The sequence below is a fragment of the Amblyomma mixtum genome, chromosome 6, assembly GCF_055824585.1.
Source record: "Amblyomma mixtum isolate Tamu chromosome 6, ASM5582458v1, whole genome shotgun sequence".
NCBI classification, from domain to species: domain Eukaryota; kingdom Metazoa; phylum Arthropoda; class Arachnida; order Ixodida; family Ixodidae; genus Amblyomma; species Amblyomma mixtum.
The window spans coordinates 161,862,498-161,881,827 of NC_143017.1; the positions used below are offsets into that span (position 1 = coordinate 161,862,498).

The 19,330-nt window shown below is 46.6% G+C and overlaps 2 protein-coding genes across 2 annotated transcripts; both read left to right on the top strand.

Moving 5' to 3' along the window:
* Positions 1-1,021: 1,021 nt before the first annotated feature.
* Positions 1,022-4,285, top strand: LOC149341021 (uncharacterized). The gene is made up of 3 exons (XM_089547482.1): positions 1,022-1,156; positions 1,966-2,061; positions 3,935-4,285. Exons 1-3 carry the CDS (start codon positions 1,066-1,068, stop codon positions 4,207-4,209), a joined length of 462 nt encoding a protein of 153 aa, XP_089403608.1. The 5' UTR covers positions 1,022-1,065; the 3' UTR covers positions 4,210-4,285.
* An 11,490-nt stretch (positions 4,286-15,775) lies between these two features.
* On the top strand, positions 15,776-19,033 carry LOC149341022 (uncharacterized). Its single transcript, XM_089547483.1, has 2 exons — positions 15,776-15,926; positions 18,562-19,033. Exons 1-2 carry the CDS (start codon positions 15,815-15,817, stop codon positions 18,771-18,773), a joined length of 324 nt encoding a protein of 107 aa, XP_089403609.1. The 5' UTR covers positions 15,776-15,814; the 3' UTR covers positions 18,774-19,033.
* Positions 19,034-19,330: the final 297 nt, after the last annotated feature.

A 19,330-nucleotide genomic window follows, 5' to 3' on the forward strand; every position in this document is an offset into this window, starting at 1 on the left:
CAGTCCTGTAGGCTCGTACATTGGGTTTATAACCTCCATCCTATTGAAGCCACCGTCCTTAGGACTGATATTTCCCAACTGTGCGCGCGTATAAGTGCGGCTTGCATTCATTCTACTACAATATTTAGGATTATTTGGGGCAATAACGGCAATGCATTCCCCCTTGTTCTTTTTCAACCGATGGTAAACCGCATATAGTTTATGCCCAAATGCACAATTTCCATTGCCTTGAAGAGTCGCTAGGTATTGGGCCCTTCAGCAGACAGACACAAACAGGCCTCTTTTCCAAGCATACTTCACAAAGAAGCGTGAAGTTTTATTGTTTTGTCTTACATTAGAGACGAGACAAGAATGTTATGCCGACTCTGACGGCGCTTTCTCCATTGTGCTTTCTGCTGGAGAGACAGCTCTCCCATTGCTCCTCACTCGGTGGTTGATAATTGTGGAATGCTATGTTTCTTTCGCACTCCCAGGTAATGTGATAGAGTGTAGGTGTACCGCCGCACCAGGGACAGTCTGATCTGAATTGCGTTGGTGACATTTTGCTGTATATGTACAGGTTAGGAAAAGTGTTCGTCTGTAGCCTACGCCATCCCACAGCCTCTTCCCTAGTCAGTGCTCTGTGTGGTGGTGGATACCTCAATCTAGCGAGCTCGAGGTCCAGAGGGCCTTGGTACAGCACGCTGTTGAAGCGGCACGACTCAGTGGAGCCCTGGACTGAGGGCCCACCCTTGCTCGAAGACTCAAGTCGCCAGCGCCCAAGCAGGACGACCAAGAAGTCTTCATCTCCGCGAATCTCTTGAAAGAGCAATAAAAGTTTTCTCTCTCTCTCTCCATTATGCTTTGCACACGCTATGAAGAAAGCCAGCTGAGGAAACAGTGCCTGGAGACTGACGCACCAGAGCACGAAATACACCGACAGCGAACGCCAACGAACAGAGAGCGTGGCAGCCGCCTGAGCACGCGATGTGGATTGTCTATAAGACGAGGTGCGAACATCGCGTGTGTCCCAGTCGACAACTGTGTCGGGTGCCGCCGTACAGCATCGTCGCGAGGAAAGCCGAGATGAAGGCCTTGCCTTTTGCGTTGTTCGTATTTCTTCTCATTGCAGCCGCAGTTCGCGCAGACCACGGCAAGGGCGAACATGCTGAAGAGGGTGAGTAGCCCAAGCTCGACGTTGTCGCCTAAATTCGGGTCAGTTTCTTAGCTCAAGGCTATAGAAAAAAAGCAAGAATTTTTTTCTTTAAAATAACCAGTTTTAGATACGTCATTACTTGTTAAAGGTGGTCTATAAGGATATCATTAGAATTTTCATGATGAGCAGGAATCTAAGTTTCGTTGCGAAAGCAACACTACACGAGTCGCAGAGCCATTTCGAGAAGCTGATCAAAGGCCATACTGCGCATGCGCACGGCGCACGGCGCACAGCTGGGGCGCCCCCACCGTCGCTGCGCGGGTGGTTGCGCCGCCGCGCTAGCGCTGCCGGGGACGCCACCGCTGCCACGCGCTCTCCATCGCCTCTCTCTCTCTCTCCTCATTGCTTTTGCAATCGTCCAAGTTTAACTAGAGCTAAACCACTGTCAGTTTCTTGGAGTTAAGAAGGTTAACCAGGTATATTATCCTGCTAACCGAAATGCGAACACTTTTGGGTGAGGGAAAGGATCGGCCGTAGCTGACAAAGTTATATTTGTTAAGAAAATGTACCACAGTTCAGCGTTTAAAATACTTATGTTCTAACTGTGTCAAGCATTTGCCAGCTCGTTGGAAAGAAGTCAAAATGATACGCCGGTAGAAGCATAAATCGTAGGGCCGGCGAGCTAGGCTTCACTCAAGTCAAATGCATGCCTTTGTTCAGACAATGTTAATAAAAGTGATAACTGAGTTCACTGAAGCACATTTGGCTTATTCAGCGGTTTCACTCTTAAAAAAAACATCGACGCATTAACAATGTGCCCGTTTACGCAGACGAAGCGGACGAACTGCTGGACGACCTGACGGAAGGAAGCGAGGAATTGTCCCGGAGCAAGCGGTCGGAGGACACGGATAGCCAGCGCCACCACGGTGATGATAACGGACACAGCTTTCATTAGAGGCACCTGTCCCACTACGATGCACTCACCGTTGTGCGGAACGAATAATCTGTTATGTCACATAAAATTTGGAGAGTAATCAAATCAACTTGTTGTTTTGAGTAGACTTTGAACGCTGTTGACGGAAGTGCTCACTTTTTTTATCCTCGTTCACTCTCAAAAGCTTGATTTGGCTCTTTTTTTTTTTAGCGCGGAAGCACAACTTAACACGACCTATACCAAGAACCTTGTGTGAAGACTCGGAGTAACTTGGGTAGGCTCTGGTTAGTTCGTAGATTCGTCGCGCAAGCTGCAGCCAAAGGGAGGAAGCTCTGGTAAGTTCGCAGGAGCGTCGCACCACCTGTAGCCAATGGGATGGTGACCTTGAGGGCGACCTTGGCCGAACTTATCATAGCAACAGCCTTTGCTGAAATAAAGTGAATACTGCCGCGACTGGGACTCCAACGCGCGGCGGCACGAACAGATCAGCTTAGCTGGCCACTGCTCGAAAGCACTATCCTATCACCGTAGCCGATCAAGTCTACAACACCCTCTCGCGATGTGCATTGTATGCACATCGACGTTTTCATCATCAGATCCCCTTTGCGGCGGGAAGAGATCAGATCAGCTTAACCTCGATCAGAGTCTAATATCGTCGCAAGACGTACCGACGACCCAGCTAGGCAAAACCATGAACCAACAATGGCTAAACACAAGCTTTCGCACGTCTACGTGGTTTAGCTACGTTAAAACCCTATCACATTTTTTTTTTATTCTAGTTCGCTCGCTAAAGCTCGATTTGGCTCCTTATCGTTTTTCTAATTTCAGCATGCTTTCCAACTGAATGACAAAGAATTTTTGTCTGCATACCACAGATTTTCAGCTGAATATAGCTGATTGCTTCTGCAGAATTATAAAGCGAATGAACAGTGGATTTATTAAGAGATCACGGCGACCAACGCACGCAGCGGTCGGGTCGTAGCAGGACGGCAGAACCAGCCGAAGGAAGCAGCTCCAGCACGAGACTCGCGCCCGAACCACCAGCGATGACGACGAAGTGCGCCACTGCGGAGTCGCCCTCTTCTTACACGAATAACATTTATGAGGAGTGCTGCCGAGTCTTTCGGAATTGATTTGAGGCCCACCAGCAGAGCGGAAGAGATAAAAAGACGGCACTAGCGGAACAGTGAGAGTCACGTCGGAGGAGAGCGATACAAAGGGGTGGGTCTTAGAGAAACGAACGCTAAGGGTGAGTGACACTAGAAACTGCTTTCATATATGCTATTCCCGTAGAAAACGAAGCTTTTATAAGCTAGAAAAGAAGAAAACACGAAGTAAAGGTGTCGCCATCAGCGGCCGATTTCACAACTAAGATGCGGGCGTCGATACTGAATTTAGGACGTGGACACCAGAAGCTACGCTACATCTCCATTCATTGCAAAAAAGTGGCGACCCCTTCTTTACGCTAAGAACGTCGCGAGCTTGGATCAACTGGCGGAAAAATAATTCCAACTTTCTAGCCGGTAATTCCGTCTTTTACTGCTGGTAAAACGTGAGCACAGCTAGAAAGAGGCAAAGAATTTGTTTTTTATCTGAGAACAATATTCAAATTAAGTTGTCCTGAGAGCGCCTTTCAGTTAACAAAAATTACGCCCGAAAGGCGCATAATGGCCCACGTCACATGTCGTTGTGGCGGCGTGTCAGTTAATTTCGGCTAATGCCGTCTTCTTGCAGTGCGTAAAAATGTCAGCAAACACCGTTCTTGCACCATTCCTCCTTCTAAATGCAGGGTTACGTCGCGTCGGTGTGCGTGTAACCTCGCCTTTTTCTCATCCTTCTTTCCTTCGTTCATCCGCCTGCTGCAGTAAGTGGACTCGAAGAAGGCGAAGGTGGCGACGGCGGCGGTGGCGGCGGTGAGCCCCGCGGGGGTCGACGCGGAGGGAGAGGCAGGTTTCGCGAAGGCCGACGTGGAGGTGAGGGCCCGCCAGGAGAAGGTGGTGGTCGGAGGAGTGGACGCTACAGGGGCTCGTGCCGGCCGAAACCTGGTGGCGGAGGACCCCCGGACGGCGACAGACCAGGAGAGAGACCCGGAGAGGGCCCGCAGGAAAGGCCTGGAGAAACGGAAGGCGCCGAAGTGTGAACCTCTGGGAGAAAAGTGTTCAGCACACTTTGATCACGACCCCATCAAATAAATAAACCTAAATACAGTTAGCACATGGACCTTTCAATGTTATTCATTTCAAGCGCTTGTCGGCGCCCGTATTATTAGCGCTGTTTACGGGTGTCTTTAGTACACCTATGCTTGATGCTTCCGCTGTTTCGAAAAAAAAAAGGCAGGCAGTGGTAAATCGCTTGAAGTGTGCGCCCGTCTCCACTTTACTAACTGTGCCGGAAACGATGAACTAAAAATTTGTGGGCATTCTTAAACGCATTCTTATTGAAGAAGGTGCGATAGCGTATAGGTTCCCTGCCACGGTGTCTATAACGAGTATTTAATGCGCCGCTTGCGATTTTTCCGCCAAAACTAAGGCTGGAACCGGCTCCATTGCCGTTATAGGGAATGCATGAGTCATCAGCATCTGGAATTTTGGAGGCCCTTCCATTGGATTATTATAAGTAATTATACTAATCTGGAAAACTAATCACGCCTTGATCCACCCACTTATGGCCACTAATCAACCTTAATCCATTCTCTGGAGTAGGCTGACCTGCAAAATTTCGCGAGTACTATAAAGTTTTGGGGAGCGAGCCAAAAAATAAATTTTAGGGGTCACCTGCCACCTGCCACGGTGGGCAGGTTGTGATGACATCACAACGCCACGTGATCCCTCTTGTCCAATCAGGATGCCCTATCGGGGCAGGATGTGATGACATCACAAGGTTACGTGAGCTCTTTCCACCAGTCAGGGAATTTCGTTGCCAAGAAACCGGAAAGTGTATGACAACGACCAAAATTGGTTGGTTGGTTTGGTTTATTGGGTTTAACAGCCCAAAGCGACTGAGGCTATGAGAGACGCCGTAGTGAAGGGCTCCGGAAATTTCGATCACCTGGGGTTCTTTAACGTGCACTGACATCGCACAGCACACGGGCCTCTAGAATTTCGCCTTCATCGAAATTCAGCCGCCGCGGCCGAGATCGCACCCGCGTCCTTCGGGCCAGCAGCCGAGCGCCGTAACCACTGAGCCACCGCGGCGGGACACAACCAAAATTCCATCGCATTGATAAATGTAAGTAGACACTGCTACGGCGATGAAGACAGATGATTGCGAGACGACGGCGAAGCTAAGGAACCAGGAATATCATACGAATAAGCAGATATGGCTACCACTACTGTCTTCTGTCTATGTGGAGTCGTTGCAGTAAACAAAAGGATTCATGAAATATGTAGCGTTGGTTTCGCTCAGTAATCCGAACTTCGCGAAACAAACGACACCTACGCGCATGAAAAGGCGGCCCGCATGTGATACACACCTAAATCGGTAATCTCTGTTCCCCGTTAATAAAAGAATAATTGAGTCAAAGCGACAGTTTTATTGCTGTTATCTTTTCTAATCCGGTGTCATACGAACAACGTAACTGGAGCAATGAGAACTTACTGCTCGGCAGCTTTGGAAGTTCTGCAATGCACGATTTTCATTAAATGAGGAATTACTACGTGGATTTTTATCTGAGCGTACGCCTTTTTTTATCATTAGCTTAAGAAATTTGGTGCCAAGAATTTCACTGAACCAACTAGAGTTGAATAAATGAAAGAAGGGTGTCATTTCCCCTCCTTTATCCCCTCCTTTGCTTTCTAACTGCGGAGCTCTTTCTTCTAAAGGCTTTCCCAAGCTCTCTACAGACCAAGCTTCCTAATAAAGCGGTAATTTATGCATGAGTGCCCCATTCCAGAGCCCCCGAAGAGCCACGTGTCCAGCGGCACAGTTATTTTCCTTTTTCTACAATTCATCAAGACTGCTTTCTTCCAGAAGGAGAGTCCGTTTCACCTCTAAATGTCCTCGGTTGAAAATGACACAACGAGTGTTTTTTTTTTTTTCCTTGCAGGTCTAAAATTCATTTTCTCTACACTCGTAGAATGAGCTAACCTCTGTCCCGACCTCGTGAACTCTATGCATTGTTTTATGCTATCGCGAACGCACGTGTAGGGGGAGGGGTGCCAGTAATTGGCCATTAATTTTATGTCATCTTATCATATGTCAACTTAAAAGCAAAGGGCGAGAAAAAAAAACAAAGAACAGCATAACGCATGCAATACTTATCAAGGAAGCAAAAATAACATAAGCGTCTCTATAGGCACTGTTCGTGTCTTCTTGTTCTAGCCTTCTGTATTTTGTTGTTTGTCTTTTTTTTTTGAGATGGCGTATATTTTGAATGTCATGCGCCATTATCTGATTATTTCGAATTGGCCGAGATAGGAACGGCATTTTCGATACCTACTTCAGATAGAGGTTCCTCGTGGAGCTCTAGTGGAAATGAGTGAGGCCGAGGTGTAATGATCTGGGTCATCCTGCAGGACTAACGCATCATTACGAAGTTAGATGAGATTAATCCAAACGTGCGCAGAGGGGTTATTTCAATGGGCCACGATTGTGCCATCACGCACCGCCAGGCTGAGCCAACAACTTGCGCCATAGTTAAGCACCGCCATCATCCGCTGGGTCAACAAGGTGCGCAACACGAACGCTGTAATCGAGGAGAAAAAGACATTTAGGACTCCCCCTTGCGCACTGTGGCGCTTGGTCGATGCATTATAAAGTTTGCCGTGTACAGCGGACGCCGCAACGGTACTATACTCGAACAAAATGGTCGAAATCAATACAAAAACTGCGGGATGTGATAACTAGCGGAGTGCACGTTTGTATTCAGACGTTGAAGACACTCAGTGCTTCTTTACCTGTGGCTATAGCCATCCTGTTAGGTCAGCCAACTCATAATCTTACATCCAATGTTCCGCCCTCGATCTGTCCACTTATGAATGTTTTCTTTTCTTGTCTTTTTTTGGCTTCTGTATTAATGCTTGTTAATTTGCACCTTGTTGCCTATAAATCCACTCCTGTAACAGTCCCAAGGAGGACCAACAGTATATTCAAATAAAAATAAATAAATACACATGAAGTGTTTACGATCAGTATATAAGGCTTCCGGCAGTCTATACGCCCAAAGACTACGCAAAACCGTCACGACAGCTCGTCCTAGATCTGATTAAAACCGCGCGCCATTACTTAAAGTGCCTCAAATATATCATATTGAAGATCTTTTTTTTTTCTTGCTTGCTAGGAAACAATGTTTCACTCAGCACTCACAAGCAGCATACTCAAATCAGTGGCCCAATGCCATCGCACAAGCAAAGAATTGGGACATGCGAGAATTACAGGGAAATGAGAAGCCTTACACAAATCGCCTCCTCTAAAGGGCCGAGGTATACTGAGACATTACGAAGGAATGTGAAGCGTACAAGCGTTGTGTCAGTGTTGCAGGTAGAAAATTTTCTCATCCGTGCACACATCATACATCAGCTATTTCGTGTGTTTTGAAAACACATAAATTAATTAGCGTAGTGGACACAAACGAGAATAGCGGGTGCAATGCTCCAGATCGTTCCGCGAGCTAACAGCAGGTGATTCTGGGAAGCAGAGGGCGCTGAAGTCGATGGACATAAGTCACCTGTTCTTCAATGCTAAACCCCAACCGTTTAAAAGGGAATAAAAAAAACTTCCTTTACAGAATGTCCTCTAAATGCAATGTTTCTCGTGGCCTCCATATGATTGATTTGATTTACTGGGGTTTAACGTCCCAAAGCGACTCAGGCTATGAGGGACGCCGTAGTGAAGGGCTCCGGAAATTTCGACCACCTGCGGTTCTTTAACGCGCACTGACATCGTACAGCACAAGGGCCTCTAGAATTTCGCCTCCATCGAAATTCGGCCGCCGCGGCCGGGATCGAACCCGCGTCTTTCGGGCCAGCAGCCGAGCGCCGTAACCACTGAGCCTCCGATGCGTGTGCATCCATGTGAGCCTGTGGCTTCACCACAGTCACGGAAAACTTGACAAACCGATTTATCACTCTGATCACACGACGAGAGATCTTGTGGCGGTACATCCCACCATGTTGCAGCGCATTAACCGCGGGATTCTTGCGTTCAGCACAAAAAGACTTGGCTTGCTTCACCTGCACCTTTACACGTTCCACTCCTTTAACCTCGTCGGGTTCAAAAACCTTTTCAGTTGCCCTTTAAAGGTAGCAAAATTCTTCACAGCATGAAATCACTTTTCTTTTACCACAGTGTCATGAGAGACACCTAAAAACAAGATATAGCATTCGTTTCTGTATTTGAAGTAAGCGTGTCCGCAATCACTCGCAAAAATTGGCATTTTTATAACGGAAACTAAGAAAAGGCGGCCATTGCCGGAAAAAGAGCCGGAAGTACTCAAGCTCGTAGTTGGAGCGTTTCAGCAGGTCGCTTCGGCCCATACAATCGCAGCGAGCGCACACGCGTTAGATGCTGGCACTGCTAGCGACGCCAACTGAGACTGCATGAATTTACAGCACTAGGAAAGAACGCTCACTAACGAGGGTCACTTTTTGATGTGCGGCGCCTGTTTTCGGCCTTATGTCCCCGACGAGAGATGGAGCTGCTAGGACAGCTTTTGTACTTCGGTCAGAATTGCCAAAGATGATAGAGACTTTCGATTCCTTGTGACCAATCAAGGCAAAGACTCCAACAGAATGCCAGCTAAAGGAGAATCGGTTGGCATATGCCGCACAGTGTTCTCTGCTCGGCGTACTACGGAGCTGTTTCATCGTAATCTCTCCAGAAATTTCGCAAAACGACCGCAATACCAAACCTAGGGCTGCTAAGCCACACTACACAACCCAGCATCTCACTCCAGGCCTCCCGTGAAGATCCGTTCACTCATAACAGACCCGTCTCGACAGCGGCTCTTCGGTTTTCCGCACCTATGCCATATGTAGTAAGAGAGTAATTCTCATTAGCGTCGACCCAAGCACAGTCGTACGGCTGCAAAGGAAAGCTAGCCGTCCTTATTAGCTCAGTCGGTAGAGCAACTGCCCGAACAGGCGGTGGTTCCAGGTTCGAACCCCGAACCAGGAAGAATTTTCTTAGACTACGCAGTTTCTGCGAAAGCTGTTAGCTTTCTTTTATATTGCCACGTATCATTGTAGTGTTCGTTCGTTCGCGCTCAAGGCCGCAGGAAAGGGATGTTATCATTTTTGTTTTTGACGCGAGAAGCGACCTGACTAATCTCGATTGATCACAGCCATGAAGAGCTTGCTCTATGTTTTTCTAGATTATTGTAGATGATTTCGACCTATTATCTCGAAGTTTCCTTGCTGGCTTTAAATTGAACGACGCCGCGAGCGGCGGGCATTCGTAGTTCAACGACTGACGAGCACGTTTGTTGCTTACGCCGCCGCCGAGTGATTCAGTTCTTTTGCGGGCGCAAGTCAGCCGAAATAAAGAGCTTCGTTTGCAAGGCTTGTTGCTGTTTTCCTTACTGCTGGACTGCCGTCACTACAACGTGACAATATACATATAACAGTTCTTGGATGGAGGCTAATGAGTAATTACTCCCTTATTACAAAACCACCCCACCATAGAGGATTCCCTAAAAAGGGAGTGGATTAATCTGTGTCATCTCCGGTAAGTTCTATAATTGCCCGACATGTCGACAGGTGCACGCGACGTCTGCTAGGTAGCAATTTAAACGCTTGTAACAGGAGTATTGTATCTCTAACAAGCTGGGAACTTCGTTCCTATAAGTTTTAAGACACGCCCAGCATATTAAGTTTGTCTTTAAAAGGACACTCTGGACAACAGCAACCGATTGCTATTCTTAGTAAACATCGATCTTTTGGCTCTTTCTAGGTAGGATGACGATTCTCCGGCAGCAAACTACGAAATTACTGGCGAGGAAATTGCAATTAAAATATTCCTATCATTCGTTTCAAACTCGTGATGGCTGCACCAAAAATAACACTGTGATCACTGCATTTAAGTGAATGCCAGTGCATACCAGACTCTGGAATCCACGGCTAAAACTTTGTCGAAGCAGCGCAGTTTTCTTGCAAGATCAGCCGGTGGTAGCGACACCCGTATTTCATTTTTTGGCCTTTTCCAGCTTCTGGAACTCTGTTTTCAGAGCACTCGGCGCCTTTGTCGCTTAAATGTGGAAGTTTGTAGATACAGGCAAACTTAATTTCTTCTTGGTGTCCCTTCAATAGAATGCGACCTTGGTAGCATGCATAAAAACTCAGAAAAGGCATGACTCTGGTGCAAATACACCAGCGCTTCTTGCGGCACGTCTCAATCAAAAGGCGCTTTCTTTTTATACGGCTGAAATAACAAAGAATGAAGAAGTAGCAGAGCAAAGGTGCGACTCGAGGTAGGCCACAAGATGACACGCACTGTAGCGTAAAAGGACATAATGCATTTTCGACCACGACTTAATGATCGGCAATGCCATCACTTGAGTGTGGTCACATTGAAGTCGCCTCGCAGTTTTTAGCCAGAGGCGCGAGTTTTTTTCTTGTTGCTTTCTTGTGGCTTCTTCTTATGTTATTCGCGACGTAGTATTGACGCAAGAACGAAAACAAAACAAGTATGCAGCTGCCCGCTCGAGCCCAGGTCTCAGAAACGCGCAAGCGGCGAGTCGCATGCTAACGGCCTTGTCGCTTGAGCTTCGCGCACACATCGCTGGGTCCACGTTTGAGTGGCGAGCGCGCGGCGTACGCGTCAAGCCTCCGCTTTCGAAACAATCACGCACGCCACCGTTGCGTGCTGGGGCTTCCAGCGGTGAACCGACCTGAGCGCACGCCTCGCTGAGCTCGGAGGGGCAGTGTGCGCTTAGGACACAACGGCCTCTGCAGTTAGTCCTTTTAACGCTATAGCGTTAAGGAGCTGGTGTCACAGAAAATTCGGCGCCGTCGTTGGCGTCGGCCGTGAGCGTAAAATCCACGAAAAATCACGATAAAAGCAACATAGGAGGTAGGTGACCCACCTTGGTCGTGTGCCAGGTGCCAGGTGGAAGTTACAACAATGAATGGTCGCGAAAGATTTGTGGGAAATTGCAGGGTAGTGGCGCATCGCTTAACCGCTGCACCACTGCTTCGGGAATGGTATGGGGACTCCTAGGGATTTATAAATGGTAAGCAGAGGATGTCCAATTCTCCATATATACGCATTAAACGGACTGTGCAATAAATTAATTGCGATTACGTAAAGCAGATGAGAGATAGTGATTCCATCACTCGTCACACCAGCGCAAGAATTTTTGAGCTAGCATCAATAACAAAGAAGATATAGACTATTAAAAATTGCACTCCTCCTCTCCCCTCTCAACTCGTACGCGCGGGGCACCAGAAAAAAGAATGAAGAAAGCAGCTCCGGGATTGGGCCCCGCTCAAGAATACGTCATTCGCTGACGTTCTGTTTGCGTCTTCCGGTTGTCGCACCCAGCACCCCAGCAGCAGCGTCGGCAGCGTCTCTCCGGTCTCTCCGCTTTCCTGGATTATCGCGAGTGGCTCCGGAACTCCCGACAGAAAGAGGCGGCAGAGGTAAATTGAAATCATATGCTCGAAGGCAATGACCTGGCTCGCGCTGCCCGAGGGGGTCGCGCGGCGGCCCGAGCAGACGATTTTCACGGCTACCGGAAGTGTCACGTGACGTCGTGGCTGCCGTGGCTCCAGCGAATGTCAGCCTGTGGTGGCCTGGTGACCTCACGGGACTAGTGACGTCTATTTTCACGACTTTAGTTTCAAGCACACCAATCGGCCCGCGAATTTTAAAAAACACATTTTTAAAAATTCATCATAAATTTCTGGCTCAGCTCCGAAGACTCACACTTGGTGAGAGTGCTTCTTAGCATCATTTCTAAGCACTGAAAACATTTACAAACGACTTTTAATTCGTTTCATAGTCCCTTTAATGCATTAGCTATGGCGTCATACATTAGCTATGGCGTCATACACTTAATTTTTTTTTTTTAGGCCACCGCGGTGGCTCAGTGGCTATGGTGCTCGGCTGCTGGCTCGAAAGACGCGGGTTCGATCCCGGCCGCGGCGGTTGAATATCTTTGGAGGAGAAATTCTAGAGGCCCGTGTACTGTGCGATGTCAGTGCACGTTAAAGAACCCCAGGTGGTCGAAATTTCCGGAGCCCTCCACTACGGCGTCTCTCATAGCCTTAGTCGCTTTGGGACGTTAAACCCCATAAACCAACCAACCAACTTAAATTTTTATTTCAATGTAAGTCTCCTGCGTCGCCAATGGGGGCAGGAAAAGGAAAGTAGGCTGGCGATCGAGGCCCAGTGCATTGCTTCTGCTTCGACCTATTATCGGTAAGTAGTGGCGTAGCAGGGGAGAACGGTGATATAATGAAATATCTGCGGTGTTTGGGAAAGGCAGGAAGCTTAGAGAGGCACTATATTGTATGTAAGGGGCCCAACACGCATCGAGGATGACTGCACACCGCAAAACCACACCCACTCCTTGCTATAGCTGTGCCTAAGCGTGTAGCTATAAAGATGTAGAGGCCCGCATACAACAGCATTCAAACGTTTTAGTAAACCCAAACAACTAGTATTGCTGATAAGGGACGGCCTTTTGCCAGCTTTTGTCAAAAAAATTAGTTATCAGAAGTGCATGCTAGGCGACGAAATCATTGGCGAGGCCGATGAAGGCCATCGCCAGTTTCCGGCAATCCACTGTTGCGACGCCCTAAACCCCCTGTTAGTATACGATAACCACCTGTGAATTATATGCAACGTCTGTTCTTATGATCTAACGACTATTCGGATTATGATGTAACGATACAAGCAGTGCGTCTTAGAAACAGTGACACACATGGGCCTCATCATCACGGCCTGTTAGTATTCATTCAGGAAAGCACCCTGCACCATTTCCTTTGTTTTATGCCGAAAGGGGAATATACGCAATGAAAAAAAAATGCCTTCTATGGCTTATGCAGAAAATTACATTTCCTAGTTGTGTGCACAGTAAATGTTATGTAACAATAAAGCAAATCAAAACTTCTTTTTGGGCTAGTTGGTGCGCTTTGAATGAAGGAAAAATAGCAGCGCTAAAGCATGCAACCACAGAAGAAGAAAGAACACGACAGAAGAAAAAAGAACAGGACACGAACGCTGTGTCCTGTTCTTTCTTCTTCTGTGTTTGCATGCTTTATTGATGCTATTTTTCTTAGACTAAGTAGAGCAAATGACTGTCAAATTCTATTCCGATCTTGTTAATCACTTGAATGATATGAAACACGAGCCAACAAACAGACACTGATTTTGTTTTGACGTTCATGATCTCTCTTGGCAGCGTTTCGATGTAGGCGAAACGCAGAAGGCGCCCGTGTGCTGTGCGATGTCAGTGCACGTTAAAGATACCCAGGTGATCGAAATTATTCCAGAGCCGTCCACTACGGCACCTCTTCCTTCCTTTCTTATGTCAGTACCTCCTTTATCCCTCCCCTTATGGCGCGGTTCATGTGCCCACCGAGATATGTGGGACAGATACTGCTCCATTTCCTTTCCTCAAAAAAAAAAAAACAATGATTATTATTATTGCACTCATCGGGCCAATCAACGTCGGTTGTAACCACGCACTTTTCCACAGCGTATCATCGTGGTTAAAGATACCACAAAGCGTTGTTTCTTTCATGCTGTGGTATTTTATAATAAACCGTCGGTATTAAGAGAAAGCTCGCAGCAACAAACGCACGAATCGAAGGTCATAACAGAGCACAACTTAGCCTCGAGGCGAAAAACTTCCGATAAAAGGATGCCTGTTGGTGACATAAAGTCGAAAAAAAAAGTAGCGTGACATTGCTTTGCAGTGCTACGAAAATGTAGAGATGCCGTGTGGTTCGCAAGGGGTATAACTCGACCATAGCAAAATCTCATTTCTACAGCATTTCTTTAAATATTCAACCCCCCTACAAAGCCTGTGTACAAATGGACTAACAATCTGATTCCTGAAGACGTAGCTAACGAGGATTTTGCAACCTTTAGCCCTACCGATATTCACTACATTACGTCTCAAGCTCCGAGATCCGGAATACTTTTGCCGGAACATAGAAAAGTGAAAGCGCATGCACCTCTTTTACCCTTTTATTGGTCCTCTCAGAAAAGGGGAAAAAACGTAAAATAAAGAAGGAGGATGCCTGGACCAGCAAAGCTTTGCCAGGCTTAACGCCAATTCAATATAAATTAAAAAGAACTAAATGTTCCAAAGAAGAAAAAAAAGTTAAGCGAAAAACAGAGCAGTAAAAAATAACTCAGAAGAGAAAACGAAAGGCTCATCACAGTAAAAGTTAGTCGCAGGTAGACAGCCAAAGCACAACGTGCTTTGCGTCCTTTACATTACAACCACGGCAGTAATAACATAAGTTCTTGTGCCCAGCTTCCTCAAAAGTGCGCAGGTTCGCAAAGTCAGAAGTATTTATTCACAACGGACCCATAGAGGGACAAAGGAAGGGAAAAGAAGGCTTCAAAAGTGACCCATAAACGCGAAATTTGTCGGCGTTGTTCCCGCCTCTACACGCAATGGTGCGGCAATCTCTGGCTTCTGAAATGCTCTTCTCTGCCAGTATAAGCTGCAATCAAGAAAGATGTTTTACCACTGTCATACCTATTTTGAACCAAGGAAAATGCAAAAAACTAGAATTGCAACAAAACAGAATTTTAACGCTTCTTTAAACATTGAATGGTCGTTCTACCCGTCATCTAGGGACTACCTATGCCAGGCAGAAGGAAAAATTAGTGGAAAGAAAAATTTTAGCTGGTCCAGTCCATTACACCTTCCATCAAGCTTGGCATTCTATGGATGCTTTGATTGATTGATTGATTGATTGATTGATTGACTGATTGATTGATTGATTGATTGATTGATTGATTGATTGATTGATTGATTGATTGATTGATTGATTGATTGATTGATTGATTGATTGATTGATTGATTGATTGATTGATTGATTGATTGATTGATTGATTGATTGATTGATTGGTGAAGCGTTTGTTGTCACATTTGCATCTTTTTTATCACTAGAGGGTGCATAATGGCATGCGGTGAATTTTGCCCAGGCTCGCACAGCGTCACCAGAGCCGAGTTGAAGTTGTCACACGCACCTTTATGCTCTCTTTACGCTGTCGTGGAGATATGACCTCATTCATTGCATTGCTCATAGAAAACAACTGAAAATTGCGTCGAATGTTGTGGGAAGTAATGTGATTAGGTAAAAAAGAAAAACAACGTTTCGAATAGAGCTTGAAGTGAAGTCTTAAAGCTAAAATAGTGATGAAAAAATACAGCTACACTTTTGCAGTTAGGTCCGCGTTGTCCTATCAGTAGTCAGAAAAAAAAAAGTTCTTGTGGACTGATTTTGACATTTCAGGCACTGCACTGCAACGTCCAGTTTTCACGCCAACTCCGCGTCTCTTTTCTCGTTTTCTTGCACCCGAAGCCATACACAGCCGCTCTGTCCGTGTACTAACACCTGGATCGCGTGACTGAGTTAGCGCGTTCTTAGAGCAAACTTCCAAGAAAACAGAAACGAACAGAGCCTAGCGAAATTTGCGTGACGATAAAGGACGCTCTTCTTCGTCAGCTGGGGATACACACCGACCATTTGGTGATGGATGCGCGCCCCTTCCTTTAATGCGACTGTATAAAAGCTGCCCACTCGGCGTGTCGCATCAGCCAAAGGAAGAGCTCCGCCCTTTGTATGCCACAAGAGTCGAACACTAAGTGCATGTTAGACATGAACCAAGCAAGAGTAGCCGTCCTAGCCTTGACACTTCTGGCCTTCATGGCGGCCGCCGTGTTCTCCGTTCAAGGTAAGCAAGCGCCGACCAATGTACTTCTCTTAAAAAGCCTAGTTCTTTAACATGTGATGCCTGTTGTGAACTCGGTGTAGTGGCGCGAACAGCATCTGCCCAAGACCTAATCGTCAGCATATTTGGTGCCAATATAGCAGAGCCCCATGAAGTGTTACAATTCAGTTTTTCAGCCGGTAAGTCTACACAATTTAAAACTGTTCAATGCCAAACCTTTCATCACGTCTGAAACTTGGCGCCAAGGCACCTTTATAACACGTAGCAGCACAGTTGACGCTTGGTCATCGATACGCAAGCAGTTATGTGCGACTGATGTGTGCCGGCCTTCTACAGCACATTATTCCCACCCAATTTGAAATCCGAAAGTATTTCTAAGCTTTTTTTTTTTCCATCTTCGTTTTATGTTCCTCTATATGGCTGAACCGACTGGACCACGTAACCAGGGACGGTGTTCACGTCAATTTGGGATGACTGGACGGCTCCATACGTTCATCGTACTGAGTCTACTATTGTTGACACTGTAATGCTTGAAACCAAATTTCTCCGCGCAAATGGCGATTAATTTGCTGGTGGTCTGCACTTACTCCTGAGGCGGCTTACTCATGTCGCGCATTTCATATTCACTTAATACGTCCGACATACGTCCCTCGAATGAACAGAATACGCCGCGAATGTCAGGACCTGAACGGGACGTCTGGTGGATATTCGAGGTCCATTTCATGACGCTCAAGCAAGCAAGCACACATTCAAACGGATTCTGATTGCGTTTATTTCTGTAACGTTCTGGCCTACTGCCGAAGCCATCTGGTGCATGCGCTTCGCTAATAATCTGTACCTGTGTACATAGATGATCTTCTACGCGCACGTATGTCGAGCCTTTATACAAAATGAAAGTGCTGATGCACTCCTTATAGATCGCATCCTTGCTGTGCAAGATTTTTCATCTCTTCTCATTTTTCATGCTAGGAAATATCTCGATTGCTCAGCAGCTGCGGAGGCCACTATTTCTCCTCCTACTTTTCGTTCTTCTCGAAGCAGGAACAGTCGCAAACTCTTGTTAGGGGCTCAGCGCGGCGAAAATCCTACTCTTTTTTTTTTAATTGAATCCAAACTTTAATTCACAAATGTGCACATTCTTTAGAATGAGCCACAGGCCAAAAGCTAAAGAAAATAGCTTGAAAATGCTTGTGGCTCATCTAAGAGCTCATCTAAGAGCTCATCTAAGTGGCTCATCATCATCATCATCATCATCTTGTTCTTAAATGCCTCATTCTTGCGAAAGTCACCACCTTTCAGCCAACCAGAATTGCCTGGAGGAGAAAGGCGAGAGGAAAAAACGGAAGACAAGATTTACACTTGTTCTGCACTAACAGGAGGATTTCAGATCTCCGCGAACAAATAGAAAAATTTAGCATATCGTGCACCGCGCGCAATCAGTGCGCACGCGCTGATTATCTCCGACGCGGAAGGCATGCACGCAACTAGCCGGCACCTAGCTCCATCTGGCGCCCGCAGGGAGACCTCCGTATGCGCTGTGACGGCGCGCGGTAGCGGTAAGCGGTAGCGATGTTGGTAAGCGCTATTCAAAATATGCCTCTAATGTCGCGCAGATGTCGTATCTTCTTCCCTTGAGATTAATAAACAGATCCTTCCAGCCTCGTGGACTGCTTAATTTGGAAATGTGCTTGCACACTTATAGTCCTGAAACTTGGGAAAAAACCCACCTAGGCGCAAATGATTTCGCGACACAAAAAGAGACGAGGAGACAACGGACAGGCGCCAGTTTCAGAGTGAGTTTCCAGAGTGGCTTGCAGAGAAGAACTACGCTTTCTTCAAGCAGCAAGCTGCCCAGCTGACAGCTGCCCAGATGGCGCCTGTCCGTTGTCTCCTCGTCTCTTTTTGTGTCGTGAAATCATTTGCGCCTAGGTGGGTTTTTTCCCAAGTTTCAGGATGAAAAACCAACTAGCCCGTCAACATGCCTTACTGAGCACACTTATAGTGTTGCATGAGTCTAAATGAAACCATTTTCTTTTTTCTTTTTATCAATCGGGGAATACTTTTCTCGCCCCAATTTCTGCATACCGAAGCACTACACTGCACCAGTTCGATGCTGACAGCGCCGAACGAGGTTCAGAATGTTGTGCAAACAAAACAATGTTGCACACGAGTCGTTTGTTAATAATCTGAAATTCGCATATTGTTCTTGCTCTAAGGCCGTGCAAGCAAGCTTTCGTTTCCTCGCTGCTCCGTCTTTTCTTTCTTGTCGTCGCGGTTTCTCTTTTCAAAAATGATGCGCGCCGTAGGTAGGAAGCAAGCAGTCTAGCGAAGGCTGCTATTCAAAAACTTTCATAATAAACCCAGTTTTTCTAAACAGTCGTCCATATTCTTCAAAATTTTCTTTTTTTATTGTGAGTTGCGATTTTGTAGGTTGAAATGCCCGTCAAGCATGTGTTCGCTATTTGGCTTGTATAGGTTTGCCTTGCAAAAGCACGAAGTACAGTCAACTTCAGTTTCAGGCTTCATGCTTATGCACTGAGCTCCTTCATTCAAAAATCCCCATTCATACACTGGCCGTGTCAAAGTACAGACGTTATCACTGCAGCAGTTCTGATCTCCCTTGCCTGTATTTCCGCAGGAGACGATCTGAAGGAACCCAAGAAACGATTCCTCCGTGCAGCGGCAACCACGCCTGCGACGGGCGGAACCGGAAGCACCCATGAAAGCGGCAGCTCGGAATCCTCCAAAGAAAGCACCGCGTCGAACTCGACGCCAGCAGGCAACCTTTCTACTTCCGGCGCAAATACGAGCACTGAGAAAGGCCAGGAATCGACAACAGAGAAGCCCTGAATTCGCATGAAGGCTCCTGCCTTCATCATAGACTGGTTTCTCAGACGGGAATGCATTCCGCCGAAACTTCCAAGGAGCGCCCACCGTCATTGAACCACTCCCTACGCTCTTGATGTGAACACGGCGCACAGCACTGAATCGGAAATGCACGAACGTAGCGAGCAAGACTCAGCATCTATTGATAGTTATCATTGATATTAGCGTGACTGTAGTGAAGCAATCAATAAAATACAACAACTCCTAACGAGTTTTAAGCGGGACAGTTTTGTTCTTTCTATTTTCAGAATGGACTTCGTGACAATCATGTCTCAGTTCAAAAACAAAGTACCATGTTTTCATGGCAAAAAAAAAAAAACGCCCTCCTTCTCGTGATAACTCGACTCATGTCAACCTCCGGGAAAATAAATACAGCCCGTTTAGGTATCGTAAGCGCTTCACGAGAACTATACCTTGTTTCATTTTAGAGCTTCATGCGGTTGAAATTTCTTTTTTTAATGAACGACGCAGTGGGAGCGGAAAAGGCCTCGAAACTCGAAAGAGCTCGTTTTCTTAGTTCC